Consider the following 14465-nt stretch of genomic DNA (forward strand, 5'->3'; position numbering starts at 1 on the left):
AGATAGATAGATAGATAGATAGATAGATAGATAGATAGATAGATAGATAGGGGAGGGGCTCAGGAAACCTCAGGTTCCAGTCCTGGTTCCTTGACTATCACATTGGCAGGCTTTCAGGTGAGCCACATTTTAATGTTTATCAGAAATCATAGAACACAGGGCTGAATGGAAGCCTCATCCACAACCATCTGTATGAGCCACAGGTCCACAGTCCTGACCAATTCTGTTTGACACTAATGTTAGTCTACATGAGTGGAGTTCAGTGCGTGCTGATATGGGATGTGACAGGGTAAATCAGAATTAGATTAAAAACAAAAGTTTAGAGACTGATGCGACGCTGTAGAGCAAATGGGACTTGAAGGCCAAATTTCCCCCTAACTGCCTTGGAGTCGGTTCCCCTATTAGAGCATTTGCCTACCATCCCCTTGCTGGCCACAGTTACACAGGAGAGGCAAATGCATACAGGACTTGGGATTTAAATACAATTACTATATACTTAACATATAGCAATTAACTCGTGGTCAGGAGTCTGCAGGCAGCAGGCTGCCCCAGCAGATAGCAGGGGAGGAGGGCCCAGAGCTGGGAACAGCACAAAAGACAGGTCCAATGACAAAGCCTGCTGTCAGCAGCTGACTTATTTTTATACAGGAATTTTTATCTCTATTGTACAAACAAGTACATGTCTGTGCTGACTTGTTAAGCAGTCCACTTGTATGTAGAATAAGGGTTTTTCCCTGCTTGCTACCAGGCTCACAGCTCCAAGATCAGAAGAAATACACAGTCTTTGAAGCTGCTCAAATGTCTTAGTTAAAAGGACAGCAGTTGTTTTCAAAGATCCAAGAGTATCTTTATCAGAATTAAATTTTTCCTTATTGATTTTTCCCCCTTAACATAACAAAAACATAACATGAGAAGGTTACGATTTATTATTTAAAAAAAAAAAATTCAGCCTTGAAATTATTTTCAGTAGTCAACGCTCACTTTTTAAATGTAAAATAATTAATTATTTTTTTCAATCTTAAGGTGGAATGAAGTAGGAGAAACTCATGAGATTCAAATTTTAACATTGGTTAATGCATTGTTTTAACTGTAAGCTCAGAGGATTTCTGGCTGGGACAGGAGTGCTAAAATGGTTCCCTGTGACCAGCCCCTTAAATGTCAGCAGGTCACAAAATCCTGATATACCTGGCTGGGGGGGAGGGGGAGATAGGAAGGGCGGGGGCTGAGTCCTCTCTTTTGAAACATGAAAGACCAGATTCAACAAGTTAGGCATGGTGCCCTAACTAGGTAAGACTCTTTACTCCCCCAAAAATTAGCAGGTGTGACTGCTTTCCTCGGCATTCCTGAAATGATCACCACACAGCAAGAACATGAAACCCGCGGCCTGTCTGTGCCTAGCAGAAGGCTTCCCTGGGTGTTCTAGAACCTGCAGCAAGGAAAGGAAGGACGGGCGAGCAGCACCTGCGTTTGTTTTGAAAGCACCTCCTCCGCGTCACAGACATCCCGTTATTGATTCTCAATAGGAGTTTTTAATCGGTAGGTTTGCCTCTGTCCACCCGTGTTAACAAGTGGCCGAGGGTCCCCAGGTAGCCCCTTCCGCCAACATACCTGCTCCAGGGCCCCCTGGGAACTGCTCGGCGGAGGCCGGCTTGGTTCTCAGCAACACACGGCCAAGCCTGTCTGGGGAAGGGTGCGCAAGGTGCCTCTCTCACCTCGTTTACTCGGGTTCCCACCCATCATCTCACCTCTAAGTGAGTATCATTTCTTGCTTAGCACTCTTAAGAACTTTGTATTGACACAGGTAGATCAAAAAGAGGGGCGGGAAGGAGAGAGGAGGGAGGACACGTCAGCTGCGCACACAGCGCGGCCTTGGCTGGGAGACCTGCCCGGCTGGACCGTCCCGGTTGCATCAGCCGAGCTCGGTCCCTGGGGTGGCCCAGGCATGAGACACCCTAGTTCCCTGCCGACAAACTTCTAGCTCTCCAGTTCTGGCAGCTTATTTGTCCACGTGTTTTCTTTCAGGAACCTGTGTGTTTTTCTTTGTATGCTTTGTGGATTTACCACAACTGCTCCTGACAGCTGTTGATTCTGTTAAATGAACACATTATAAAAAATTCTCCATAAAACCTCAAGCAATGGCAGACTCAAAACTATAACAGGGAAATATTTTTTTAATGGAGCTCCAATTGAGAGTAGATTTCTAAAAAGAAGTATAAATAAAGGTATAGGCGTCCTTAAATCAGCTCTGTGTGCCTGCATGCATGTGTGTGTTTAACGGGAGAAGAAGGGTGTTGCAAATCACCACAAATATTTACACTGTAATCCCTTTGTTCGAATCACATACTTTTAACAGAAAAAGCTGGAACTGTGGCTATTTAAAATTTTAAATATTCAAATGCCTGTAATTAACCATATGAAACAAATTATGTCGAATTTCTCCATACCGGCACATGCAAGAAAAAAAAAAAAAAAAAAAAACCCTAACGGGTGGTGAATTGGGAGGTGGCAGAGTTGGGGAGACAACTCTGAGAAAAAGGATGATGTTTTCATTTTGCGACAGATCAAAGGCGAACACGGTGGGAACCGTGGCATGGCGCGCGCTCTTCCATTGCTGTCTCTCACACTGGGCTACCTAGTTTATACAATTCCCTAGACTAGCTGCATATTAAGCTTGCTGTGTACAGCTTTATTATGGTGCAGTGGTGGGAGAAGCATTAATATTCCGACTCCACATCTGACAGGGCATTTACATGCGCCCATCTGAGCGGCACCTGAGAGCCCCTCCAAGGTGCAGTAACTGTGCGCCTATTGTAAAGGCAAATGAAGCTCACCTAGTCCCTGCTGGGATCAGAAGTGACCTCGCCACCCCCACGCCTCAAATCCTTCCCTTGCCAACCTAACTCAATGCCATCGCAGAATGACGAATGAGCTCAGAAATAGACCCCAAGTTACTAACCATGCTAAGAACAGCAAAATCCTTCCCTGAAATGTTTTAAAAATGCATAGGGAGTGCAGCTGGCCAGTAAGAGGCAGGGAGACAGAATCCAGTGAGCCCAATATGGAACATGTTACATTCTAAGACTGATTAGAAACACAGACTGATGTTTACTGGCTTTAAATTGAGTTTGGCATCAAGCATACTGGCTTTAATAATGCTGGCATTTTAGTATTGTTATTATTTTAAATCTGCCTTTGGTCTCAGAGAACACATGTGGAGAGCTAAAGAATTCTTATTCGTCAGGTTACATTTCCTGGAAATTAAGTTTGTGACAGAAAATGACTCCAGTAGCAATAATATGGTTCGTGCTCAAATTAATTAGGTCATTGTTGTAAAAACTACATGGCAAATTACAAAGGTAAATTTACAGATATTGTCCAGTGCTCCATACCCTGGCAGTAAAAGGGAAAAGCAGTTTAAGCATGCTGATTTACCTGAGCCAGAAAAAGAACAGCAGAGATACTGTGGTCAAATTTCCTATTTGTGTTACAAATAAAAACACTGGTCATTCTCCATTAAATTATATTTTAATGCATATATTTTATGAACTTCATTAATGTCTTCCAAATTGACACATAAAATAAAAACCCGTTTGACTTGAAATATTAAAAATGGTCCCTACACTAAAAATACATGTTTTGTCCTTGAAGTAACAACATGGCTGACACAGCCATGACCCCAGTGAAATCTGAAGTAGCAGAACGGCACTAAAGATCCTTGGTGACTCAATCTCACGCTAAACTGTGGCAAGGTGCCAAACGGGGTCCAGCCGGAAGCCGAGTGCTCTTTACTGAGCGAAGCCACTACCACTGTATGTAACGACAGACTGGACTTGAGGTGAATTTTGTCAAATAATTTATTTGTGTAATAAAGGATGCAAACAGACCAACCAAGGTAGATTAACGCCCAGTGACATCTTCCACGGGCTTTCTCCACTCCCTTCAATCTTACATCTTTCACCAGAAGAAAGCCAAACTTTCTTTCTCAGTGAGGGTCATTCAAAGCCATTTGCCTCTTGTCCTTCCTTTATTAAATACCACCCACAAGACATCATGAAAATCTAAAATCTGTATTCCATGTTCATTATGTACCCCAATTTAGTTCTCCCATATTGGCCAAATACGGAGGCTACGGTGTGAAATTAATGATTTTCCATGACTCTAAAACGTGCCATTAATATGCATCCAGCACGACTCTTCCCAGAGCTGAAGGTGCCTGTCCTGACCCAGGCTGACATTTCTACACCCAGTTGTATTTTCCAGCCCATGGACAGCCCCACAATTAAATGCCACATTCCCTGCGAGAAAGGTGTGCAGAACATACTTCAGATCCTGCCCACAAGGATGGGTGGATTTGAAAAATTACAGCGCTTGGGGGGGGGGGGTTATTTGTTTTAGTTTTCACAGAATAAACACAGAGAATGGGAGGGAAACTTTGTCTCCCCCCCCTCCTATTCTTGGAGTGAATACAGATTTGTGTTTCCAATAAAAGGCCATTTTTACATTAACTGTCTGTAACAGCAGGAGACAGAAGAGTGAGCACAATCTCCACATCACACAGAGGATGCTCTCCATGTCACGTGGACCTATTCTCAAAACTATTATTTCTGAGAGACGCTCGGGAAGACGCATGGTGCATCTTTTCTATGCCACCCCGAGGTTAACATCAGAGGAACTTTGAGATCCTTGGGATCATCTACATTTTAAATTTTTGTTTTTCTTTTTAGGCTTTCCAAAGTAAATTTAGCAGCCATGCAGGCCACTGTGTTTAATTAAGCTTTCAAAAGTCCTCTGACAACGCCAACCATTGTAGGACACTTCTGCAGCTCAATCATGCAATCACTGTGACAGTTCTATTTACAATGTGTCTTAGAGTCTCTCCGACATTGCACTTTGACAAAACATCCAAGCTGCCAGTCCACAACCTTTCCCTGTCTTATTTACAAATACAGCTTGTACACAGGACTCCCAGTTCCACGAACATCAGTTTGTGGGTAGTGGCCTCACAAACACAGCCTCCCTAGGAAAATGCTAAGTATTTGTTACAAAACAGCATCCACTGCTCTATCGAGTTTGAAGGCAAATAATTTGCCAGTATTTCTTTGTTTTTTGAATGGCGGTGTTTTCTGCGTTTTGCTGCCACACTGAAAATTGACTTCAGAGATCAGTATTTTTTTTTATTCAGAAGCATACAAATAAAGAGAAATGAAAAATAAGTAGTCATAATGAAATACTGTCATTTATAGTCTCATTTACAAGTAATATAACAAATACATCCTCCAATTTTTTCTGTACTAGAAAAGAATTAAAATGGGTACAAAAAATAAAGGGAGAGTTGGTTCTGTAAAATTATGAAAAGCATGAGTGTAGTACTTGGTTTACCTGTAGGAAGCATGCTAATATAGTTGCTTTTAAGATTCTCCTCCTCATTAGAGAATCTGTCTTACATGTCATTATCCAGATATCAGCTCTTCTGTCTAAGCAAATGATTCCAAACACCCCAATGGAAATGCCTGTATTCTGAATGTGGGGGGGGGGGGAACCACACACACACACACACACACACACACAACCATGTCCCATCAGTAGCAGCAGGCTTCGGCTGCACCTTAGCAGACTTCTGTTTTCCCATTCTGTCTAAAAGCTAACTCTATGATAGGCTAATCCTAATTTAAAGATTCCCGTGTGCAATGAGCCAAAACTTCAAGACTGACACTGTGAGATAATGTTTGGGGCCTTTTCTGTGAAAGGAAAACAATTTTATACTCCTTAATCTTCAATGAATATTTTACTCATCATAAAAGACTCAAAAAAAAAAAAAAAAAACAAAAACAAAAACAAACCACAACCATATAGAAAGCTCCATCAGCCATAGGCTGCTACTGTCTGATGATGGGTATCTGACATGCATATTGATGGACTGGGCCACACAAGGTAAGCTGCTAAAAGCCACTCAAATGAAAGCCATTCCAATGGTCTCTGTGGCTCATAAGCATACAAGGCTCTGACTATCGAAACAACATGGGAAAGCCAACTTGGCCAATGTCTATGGATAGAGGCAAGGCATGTTCATGGTATATGAGAACACACATCCATCAAGTCATCAGGGGAAAAGCATCCTGCAAAAAAAAAACCAGTCAGCTTTGGGAGGCCTGGACACAGACAACATGCATGCTATTTTCCTGCAGCTCTTCAGAGCTCCACCTGACCCTCCTATTCCAACGTCCTCAAATTCTAGGCTTCCCTCAGGAAGATCTCACTCCTGCTGCCTGCCTGTAAAATGGCACAGAGCACACAGTGAACCCAAATCTAACTTATATCACTTTCATAAAGTCTTGCCTACCCAGCCTGCTTAAGTGACTGTCTTTCATGTAGTTGCCAAGCATATTCATCAATCTATTTCTTCCCCAATATAGACCCCTGCTTTCTCTCTGTATGACACAGTTCAAATGTCTCCTAAATGGTTACTGTTGAGAATCGTGGGAAACCTGGCATAGAGAAACGGGCTGGGATTACACGGTCATCTTTCTAGAACTTTGTGTCAGGGATACCTGAGGTCTAGAGCACCATAATTTATGTGCAATGGTAGAATGTTCATTTTACTATAGGAGTCCCTTAATTCATTACTGTGAATTACAAGAAATCCTTATTCTAGTTTCTGACATCTCACTTTGAGATATGACCGTGCTATTTATGTTCAGCCAATACCCGGGTGAGAACAGGTGATTAAAGACAATGAAAGGAATCAAGATGTTAAAGTTACTTGTGCATGAAACCTTTACCTCACCTGGATTACACGTGTACACAAAGCGAGCATCTCAGATGCCTTAGCTAGCTTTCCATCTCAGAGAAACAATGTACCATTAGCCCTAGGAAACATATTTCAAATTTGCTCCTTTTTTTTTCTTTTCGTTTTTCTTTCCTGGCTTTTTTAGATACTGCTATCATGATAGCTTTGAAACATCATGGGATCATGACAACCAGTGAGTTAAGGACTATTTCTCTCCCTGCACATCCAAGCAGACTCACAACTACAGAAGTAAAAGGCCCTAACTATTTATAAGGCTTTCCTCAGCCTTCAGATTCCTCTTCTAAATACAGAGGCCCCGATTTTCAAAATGACTAACCTGAAACTGAAAACCTATTTAGGCCTTCAGGAATCAGTGTGGCTTTAATTCTTGCCTGACAGACACTGTGTTTTGTCTTTTAAACGAGCAGCTCGATATGTAAATATGATGTTACATCACACAAGCCTTACTCCATATTTGGTGATTGAGCAAGGCTTTGGATCTCCGAAGACGACAAATCCCCTTCCGCTTGCTCTTGCTTCATTAATCATGCCTTACACTTCTGTTCATTTTCCTTCCAGCCACAAGACAGCACATGGAAATGGTCACCGCCATACCCCACAGGGGGTGGGGGAGATAGAAATCTTAACCTACACGTCTCAGAAGCTAAATGTGATGGCTTCTAGGAAAACACTACACACGCAGCCTTCCTGGCAAGCAGATTCTTCACTTCACTACAGGGAAAATACCTGAGCATTATTGCAGAAAGAAAAAAAGAAAAAAGAAAAAAAAAAAAAAAAAAACCAGAGAAAATGCCACACTTGATCTTCATGATCAAATTCCAGATTTGGGGGTGGGGATGACATTTAATCCCCTCTGGATCACTGACCTATTATTATGGTTCAACTCCCCAATCCAACTGTATCAAAGAGACAAGTTCCAATAAGCCCTGGGCCTATCCAGAGCACCTTCCAACGATGACCGAGCCTGCTTCTGGAGGCTGAGGCAGTGCAGAAGAGGCACTGTCTCCCAGATGCGGCCATCCTGCGCCACAGAATCTGCTTCTGCTTTGTCTAACGTGCTAAAGCAAACAGTGTTTTAAGAGCCACTACCTGGAGCTGCTCTTCACTAGAACAGGGAATTAAAGTACCTCTGTCAGCTTTTAATTCCTTCTCCCTGGAGCTGCTGAGAAACCCACACACCTACTACCTCCTTGGTAAAATTAACCAAAAGAAAGAGAGCTATTAAATATGTGCATGCATTTTTTTCCCCAAGAAAATTTCCACATTAGGCTAGAGAAGAAACAGTGGAGTCTGGACTGGACATTTGTAAGGGTGCATGCGGTTGTGTAAACCACAAACAAAATCAAGATACATCTGTCAAAACCACATCAGAGACAAGAGAGCAGAGAAGCATTTATCACTGAGCTGAGGAGGCAGGCTGCAGGGAGCAGCCGTTCCTGTCAAACCAACCTTTTGAAATTTCCAACATGCCCTTAAACTTTTCGAGCAAGCATGTCTGTGCGCTTCAGCAACTGCCCTCTCTACTCTGGCCTGGCCAGTCGAAAATGGCATCTTAAAGTCAAGGTCACTGTGTCATCCCACCACGGGGCTGTGTTTAATTACAGCCCCACACAGGCTGACAGCCAGTATGGATCCAAGGCTAGCCCTGGTGCTCAGTTAACTCTTTCCAGCCCTCAGACAAGTCATTGGCTCAACTACAAATGCCTGTGTGGCTACCTTGCCTTCCCCAAGGCCAGAAGTGGACGCTGGAAACTCAGCTGGGTGTAAGAAGGTTCAACACGCAAGGGGAGGAAGAGAGCTTTGGTATCATCAGAGCCAGGCAGAGGATGACAAGTGTGTGTACCTTTACCACCTACGCCTGACTCAGTAAGGTGGAAAACAATTTATTTTCAGTGTTCTGGATGGAAGCAACGGGCATGATTACTTTAACGTCACAAAGCTGCCATGGACAGTCACAAGGAGACACACAGACAGCCTTCAGCACTCCTTCCTGCTTGCCTACAACACCTCTGCGAAGGAAAAGAAAACATGCAAACAGCTTTTTTCTTGGCTTCTCATTTACCTGCTATGTGTTCCTGTTTGGGGCAAATTCCTCTAGATGACGTTGATAAACAATCGTCATCCTCTGGCGTGACCTGGATGCCAACCTCCACGGGATTGGACGCCTTTTTCATCTCGATGGGAGAAGGGGACGGCGGCTTATCCACACCTTTTTCTAAGCAAAGGCTGCCATTGCATTGTTTCCGTTTGTGCTCGATAAAAATCAGAATGTCCCCCAGTGGGAAGTTCATCTGGCACTGCCCACAGGTGAGGAGGTCATGGTCCCCTTCTGGAGCTCCCAATGGGCCATGGTCTGGTTCATCATCTGTAAGAATGGCTTCAAGAGGTTCGGCTGTAGTTGAAGAAACAAAAGCACGATTATTAGAAAACCAGTGTGGAGAAAAAAAAAAAAAAAAAGAGGGTATACGTTCTTAATCCCACCCCACCTTACCACACTGGAAAAAGTCTCCAAGTAATACCCAGAAAGCATGGGCACAGGCAACATTTGGTGTGGATGGTACCAAAAATCAAATTTATGAGTGAGGCTGGCCATCATGTACTAAAGGAAATCCCTCCGACTTGTATAACTCAGGAGAGCACATACACACACACACATGATAAAATCTTTTTTATATAAAAAGACTGTGACTTAATCATTAGCACCAGATATATAAAGAAAGCTTAAAATAATAACCACGAGGAAAGCATGAACTGAAACCCAATTTCCCCCATTACAGTAGGTTGTCTATTGTGCCCAAGATTAGGAAGAAAAAAAAAAAAAACAAGGTGACTTAAGCACACACACCCTTTGTGTATGAGCCCGTAGGCCAACTGCACACACATGGCCTCACAGCATAGAAGGCTGCTGCACCGCACAGGGCTGCTACGTTCTCGCCGCAGCTGTGTGGAAGCCACCGCCTTCACCTGAGTAGCCAGCACCCGAGTCTCCCCCTGCCAACGTCTCTCTGCCCTAATGCTCAGCAACTCCACGAAATCAAAGGAATATCAGATTCGCTGGCACTTCTTCCCAAACACGTTGGCTAAATGGAATACTTTTGAGTACTTAAGAAAATAAGCCAGTTAGTCATTTTTTTTTATCCTGAAGAAAAAAAAAAAAAAAAGTCTGAAATGTTTGTGCTTGGTGGCATCTTCGACACTAAGACTCAGAGTGGACACCGAGCTCCACACTGCAGAGGGCTGAGCACCCTTTCTTCCAAGCTGAGGCGCTTCACCTAGCATCGTCCAAGTTGACTAATTTTCTGAATGGGCTCCAAAATGCTTCATTATGGGGCTATTTCTGCACACATAATCGCCAGCAAATGTTATAACAAGATAGACATGTCTTTCTTTCCTGTTTGCCTTCTTTTTTTTTTTTTTAACTTTGCACTCCAGCATCTACTTGAGCAGCTTCTATCACTTTTTTTAACCTTCCAAGTAGAGAAAGGAGAGCCGGAAAATCTTGTTTATACCATCTTTAAAAAAATTAAGAATAAAATTTTTTTTTCACAAAATACAAAGCACGTCCAAAATGCTGCCAGTTAATAAAAAGTGAAGCAGAAAATGTACAAGTCCTAAACAGTTAATCAGTCTGACCTTCTTTAGCAAGCTGCCAATTTCACATTTAATGAACTTAAAGCCACAGAGAATCAAAAAATAGATTTTAATTTGAGTGTAGAATATTGGAACAGATTTTGATAAAGTGCAAAAATCCAGTGAACTCAGGTTAAATTTATTTCAACCCTACCCAGGCTGAATGTTGAGGGGGAAGATCTGGAGTAACTCCCAGATGTACCGGGTGAAATAATATTGAGAGCCCTGCCTAAACTGCACCTGTGCTCAAGTAGGACATGTCATAATTTCTAGCCTTTGGTACGCCTCCTAATTTAACATAAGGTCACCATAAGAATATGAAGGTTATCTCCCTACTAATGAAGACAGCAAAGCAAGCACTTGAATGTTTCTTTGCCCAACATCCTGATCAAAAGACAAATACAGAATGCAGGAACATGCTTTTTAGATAAAGGAGGCAAACAGAAGTGCTTCTGTATTGTGTCTTTATGTCATTTTTCTCCTACATTTGCTTTCATTTTGACCAAGTGAGGAGTGGGAAGTCATGATCCATGCTATCTGCTATTTGAAGAATTTTAAGTAAACATTGGTAATTGTGATTGGTTTTGCTGTCGTTTCACTACAAGTCCTGAGGTTGAAAGACTGGAAAGCTGAGATGGTAAAAAAAAAAAAAAAAAAAAAAAAATCTTCTCTTAAAGGTAAAACCTTTTTTTTTTTTTTTTTTTTTTTTTTTTTTTTTTTTTTTTTTTTTTTGCAAATCGTATCATCAGGATTCATTTGGGGTTTTGTTGCTGTTTTGCCCAGGGCCTGATGGATTACAGAACCTAGGAGCAGTATTCAGGAGAAAAGGAGATATTCTCTTAGATATCAAATAGTTAAAGGTAATTCGGTACAAAACAGACTTGGTTAAAGTCTTCTCAGTGTAGTGACTGAACTGATTTACAATCAAAACCAGGAAATGAAGTGGTAATTCACAGGGTGCTGATTACACCTCCACATTTCACCTAATTAATTTTATAGGAGGCAAAGTTCTTGAAAATAACAAGATGATCAAATGTACAGATATAAAACCTGTAACCTCAACATTTTCTATGCTCTTAACGTAAATTATTGCTAATTAACAAGAATTCTATCCTCATGTATGAAATGCATTTAACATAGGTCTCCCTGAAAAACATTTGCCTAGTGATGTTCAGGGAAATATCAAAACGTGTTTTTATTATTGCTGCTGCATTATTAAAAAAAAAAAAATCAGACCAAATGGGGCACAAAGAAAATATGAAAATACAATTCTCTTTCTGCAGTCTACTGATTTGCATTGACATCTTCTCGAAGTGGCAATCAACATTTCCTTTCTGGGCATCAGATAATTTCTCTGTATTTTAATGCAAATTCCTCCTTCCCTAAAAACATTCCTAACCTCAGCCATTTTACCCCCTCCCTTCAATTCAACTCCATCCCAATTCTCTCCTACAATACCACCCTTTCTCAGCTCGGGCCTAACTCGGTACAAAGCGGGGAGTCCTCGATTGAAGTGGAAGGGAGTGGACAAATAATCACAATAATTAGCCGCGAATTCGCGCTACAACGGGAGGGAGACAAAATAAAACGCTTCTGCTTTCACCAAGATAGCTTGGACGGTCCCCGCGACAACAGACCGAGATACATTTATATATTCATGTTTATTTCTCTCTCTCCTCTCCCTCCCCCTCGCCCTTCCCCTTCCCAGTTGCAAACGTGAAAAGGGGAGGCAAAATGCTTCTAAGAAATGTTGAGAGGGGGCAAGGAAAGCAGGGAGGACTGCTGGGGGCGGGGGAGAGGGAAAGGGGAGCTGTGTCTTCAAGTTTGCTTTCCAAGTGGATTTTCTGAACAAGCCAAAGCCAACGGAGGCTGAGAACCCAGAGAGGCAAAGCGAGGAAACAAAAGCAAAGCCAGTGGCCACGGGCCGGGGCCCGGGGCCCTGCGGGAGCAGGCCGTGCAGAAAGTGAAGTTGGGGGCCCGGGCTCCCAGGCACAAAGCGGGCAGCTCCCCGCCGGCTGCAGACTCGGGCCGCGCGCGCTGCCAACACGTGCAGCCGCGGCCTCCGGGCCCGCAGCCCCAGCCTGCAGGCGGCGGGTGGCGCGGGGCGGGCGGCGGCCGCCGAGCGCCGGCTCCCCCGCAGCCGCCGGGGGCCGGAGAAGGAAGTGAGGCTCGGAGCGCGGAGCGGGAGGACCCGGGCGAGCCTCGGCCTCGCGCGCGCGGGGCCCCGGGCCCCCCTCCGCGCGCACGGGCTACCGCGCTGTTACTTCGGGGGACCCCGGGCGGCCGTGCCCCGGCCGCGGCGCCGGGCGGCGAGCGCGGTTATTCATTATTAATGACGCCGCCGGCCCGCACCACGGCGGCGATAACTATTACTATTGTTGTGGTTCCGGGCCTCCCGGCGAGCGCGGCAGGAGGCGGGAGGGGAGCCGGGCCGTCCGGGGCGCCCGCGGGGCCGCCGAGACCCGCGCTCCGCGGGGGACCCGGTGGGAAAAGTGAGCCGGGAGCCAGGGCCAAACTTCCCGCCGCCCCGCTCCGGGCCAGGCCCGAAACTCGAACGCGACTCCCCTGAAAGGACCCCGAAGCGCACCCGGCTCCGGGGCTCCCGGGTCCCCTCACACGTGGGGCGCCGGCCGCGCGCCCCGGCGCTTCTGCACGGCCGCGGCCAGAGCAGCCTTTTTTTTTTTTTTTGAAGTCAAAATGAAGAACAAAGACCTGAGGGGTAACGGGGGGTGGAGAAAGGGAGTCCTGCCTAACCGCTCGCTGCCCCCCACCCCCACCCTCCCAACGCTCGTCCCTCCCCCGCCGAGAAGCGCCGGGCAGAGGGGTGGGGGAGGCTCTGGTACAGGTTCAAGTTCGCGAAGCTTTTCTTGATCTTGTTCTGCCTCCTAGCGACCAAGTGGCTCATTCGGGCCGCGTAGCTGAGGACGGGGCGGGGTGGGGGGCGGGGGGCGTCCTGGGGACCCGGCGGGCCCCTGCCCTTGAACGCACCCAGAAAACGAAAGCGGCGGCGGCCCCCGCACGAACCCCTCCCTCTGGCCTCCTGGCCCAGGGTCCGCCCCGGGGCGGCGTGGAGGAGTCCCAGAAGGGCCCCGCGTGGGAGGGGAGTCCCGGGCGGCCTGAGTGCGCCTCGCGGACGGGCCCTGGCGCCCCCAGCCCCCCAGCCTCCTTCACCGGCCCCCCGGTCCCGGCTTTCCCGAGTCCTGCGAGCGCGGCCCTTGCTTCCCGCCGGTACCTGGCCCGGGCTGTAACTTCACACCGTCGCGCGCCGCGTCTGCTCCGTATCCGGCGCGGCCGGTGGGAGTGGGGGCGGGGGAGAGCGGCGAGGGAGAGATGCGCGGGGGTGGGGAGGGGGAGGGCCCCGCGGCGTGCCAGGGCGGGGGAAGCTTCCGAAGTGTGCGGCAAGTTCCAGGGAAGGAGCACCCCTCCCTCGACCGGCAGAGGAGAGCCCGGGGGGGAGGGGGGTCCCCTCAAGCTGCCGTCAAAAACCCGGAGTCCCGAACGGGAAGGAGATCTGAGGCGGCGGGGGGGGGGGGGCTCCGGGCGTCTCCCCGCCGGGCTCAAACTTTGCCAAGTCCCACCACCCGCCTCTCCCGGCCCGGCTCAGGTGGACGCTCGCCACCACCGCTGGCACCCTCGCCCACCCTCACAGCACCCCCTGCCCGAGACGGGCCCAGCGGAGGGGGCCGGAGCCCCGAGGGGGCTCGCTAAAGCGGGAACCCTGCACCCCAAAACTCCACACACTCCTCGCCTGGCCCGCCCCCTCCTCCACCTAGCCGGGCGACTGCCTGGGTCCTTGAGGCTACCAGCCGGATGGGGGGGCAGGGAAAGCACGTGGTAACCTCTCAGCGCCCGGAGTTTGAGGACCAGAGGGGTCTCCAAGAGTGCCCCGGGTGTACCCGAGGGGACCCGCAGCCTCCGCCTTTACGGTAGCTTTGCAAAATAAGTGGGTTCTGTTTTTGCTTTTGCAAAGCCGAGTTTCCTACGGCGGCTCCGGCCGTGCGCCCGGGGAGGTCGGAGGGGGAGCGGG

General features: G+C 46.8%; 1 protein-coding gene across 9 annotated transcripts in view; it reads right to left on the bottom strand.

Annotated features, from left to right (window-relative positions):
* The window catches only part of Bcl11a (BCL11 transcription factor A), an 89911-nt gene extending 76191 nt beyond the window's left edge, over positions 1-13720 (bottom strand). For 8 of the 9 annotated variants that reach the window (XM_055629022.1, XM_055629018.1, XM_055629016.1 and 5 more), the window contains exons 1-2: positions 13671-13720; positions 8871-9200 (exon numbers count right to left, since the gene is read on the bottom strand). In XM_055629022.1, the coding sequence (XP_055484997.1) occupies positions 8871-9099 (229 nt within the window). In that variant the 5' untranslated portion in view covers positions 9100-9200; positions 13671-13720. Of the gene's footprint in view, positions 1-1608; positions 1665-8870; positions 9201-13670 lie in introns of those variants that run through there. The other variant, XM_055629019.1, reaches the window with a different exon arrangement.
* Between the last annotated feature and the right edge of the window lie 745 nt (positions 13721-14465).

Source organism: Psammomys obesus, unplaced genomic scaffold, assembly GCF_907164565.1.
Source record: "Psammomys obesus unplaced genomic scaffold, mPsaObe1.curated_primary_1811, whole genome shotgun sequence".
Lineage (NCBI taxonomy): Eukaryota > Metazoa > Chordata > Mammalia > Rodentia > Muridae > Psammomys > Psammomys obesus.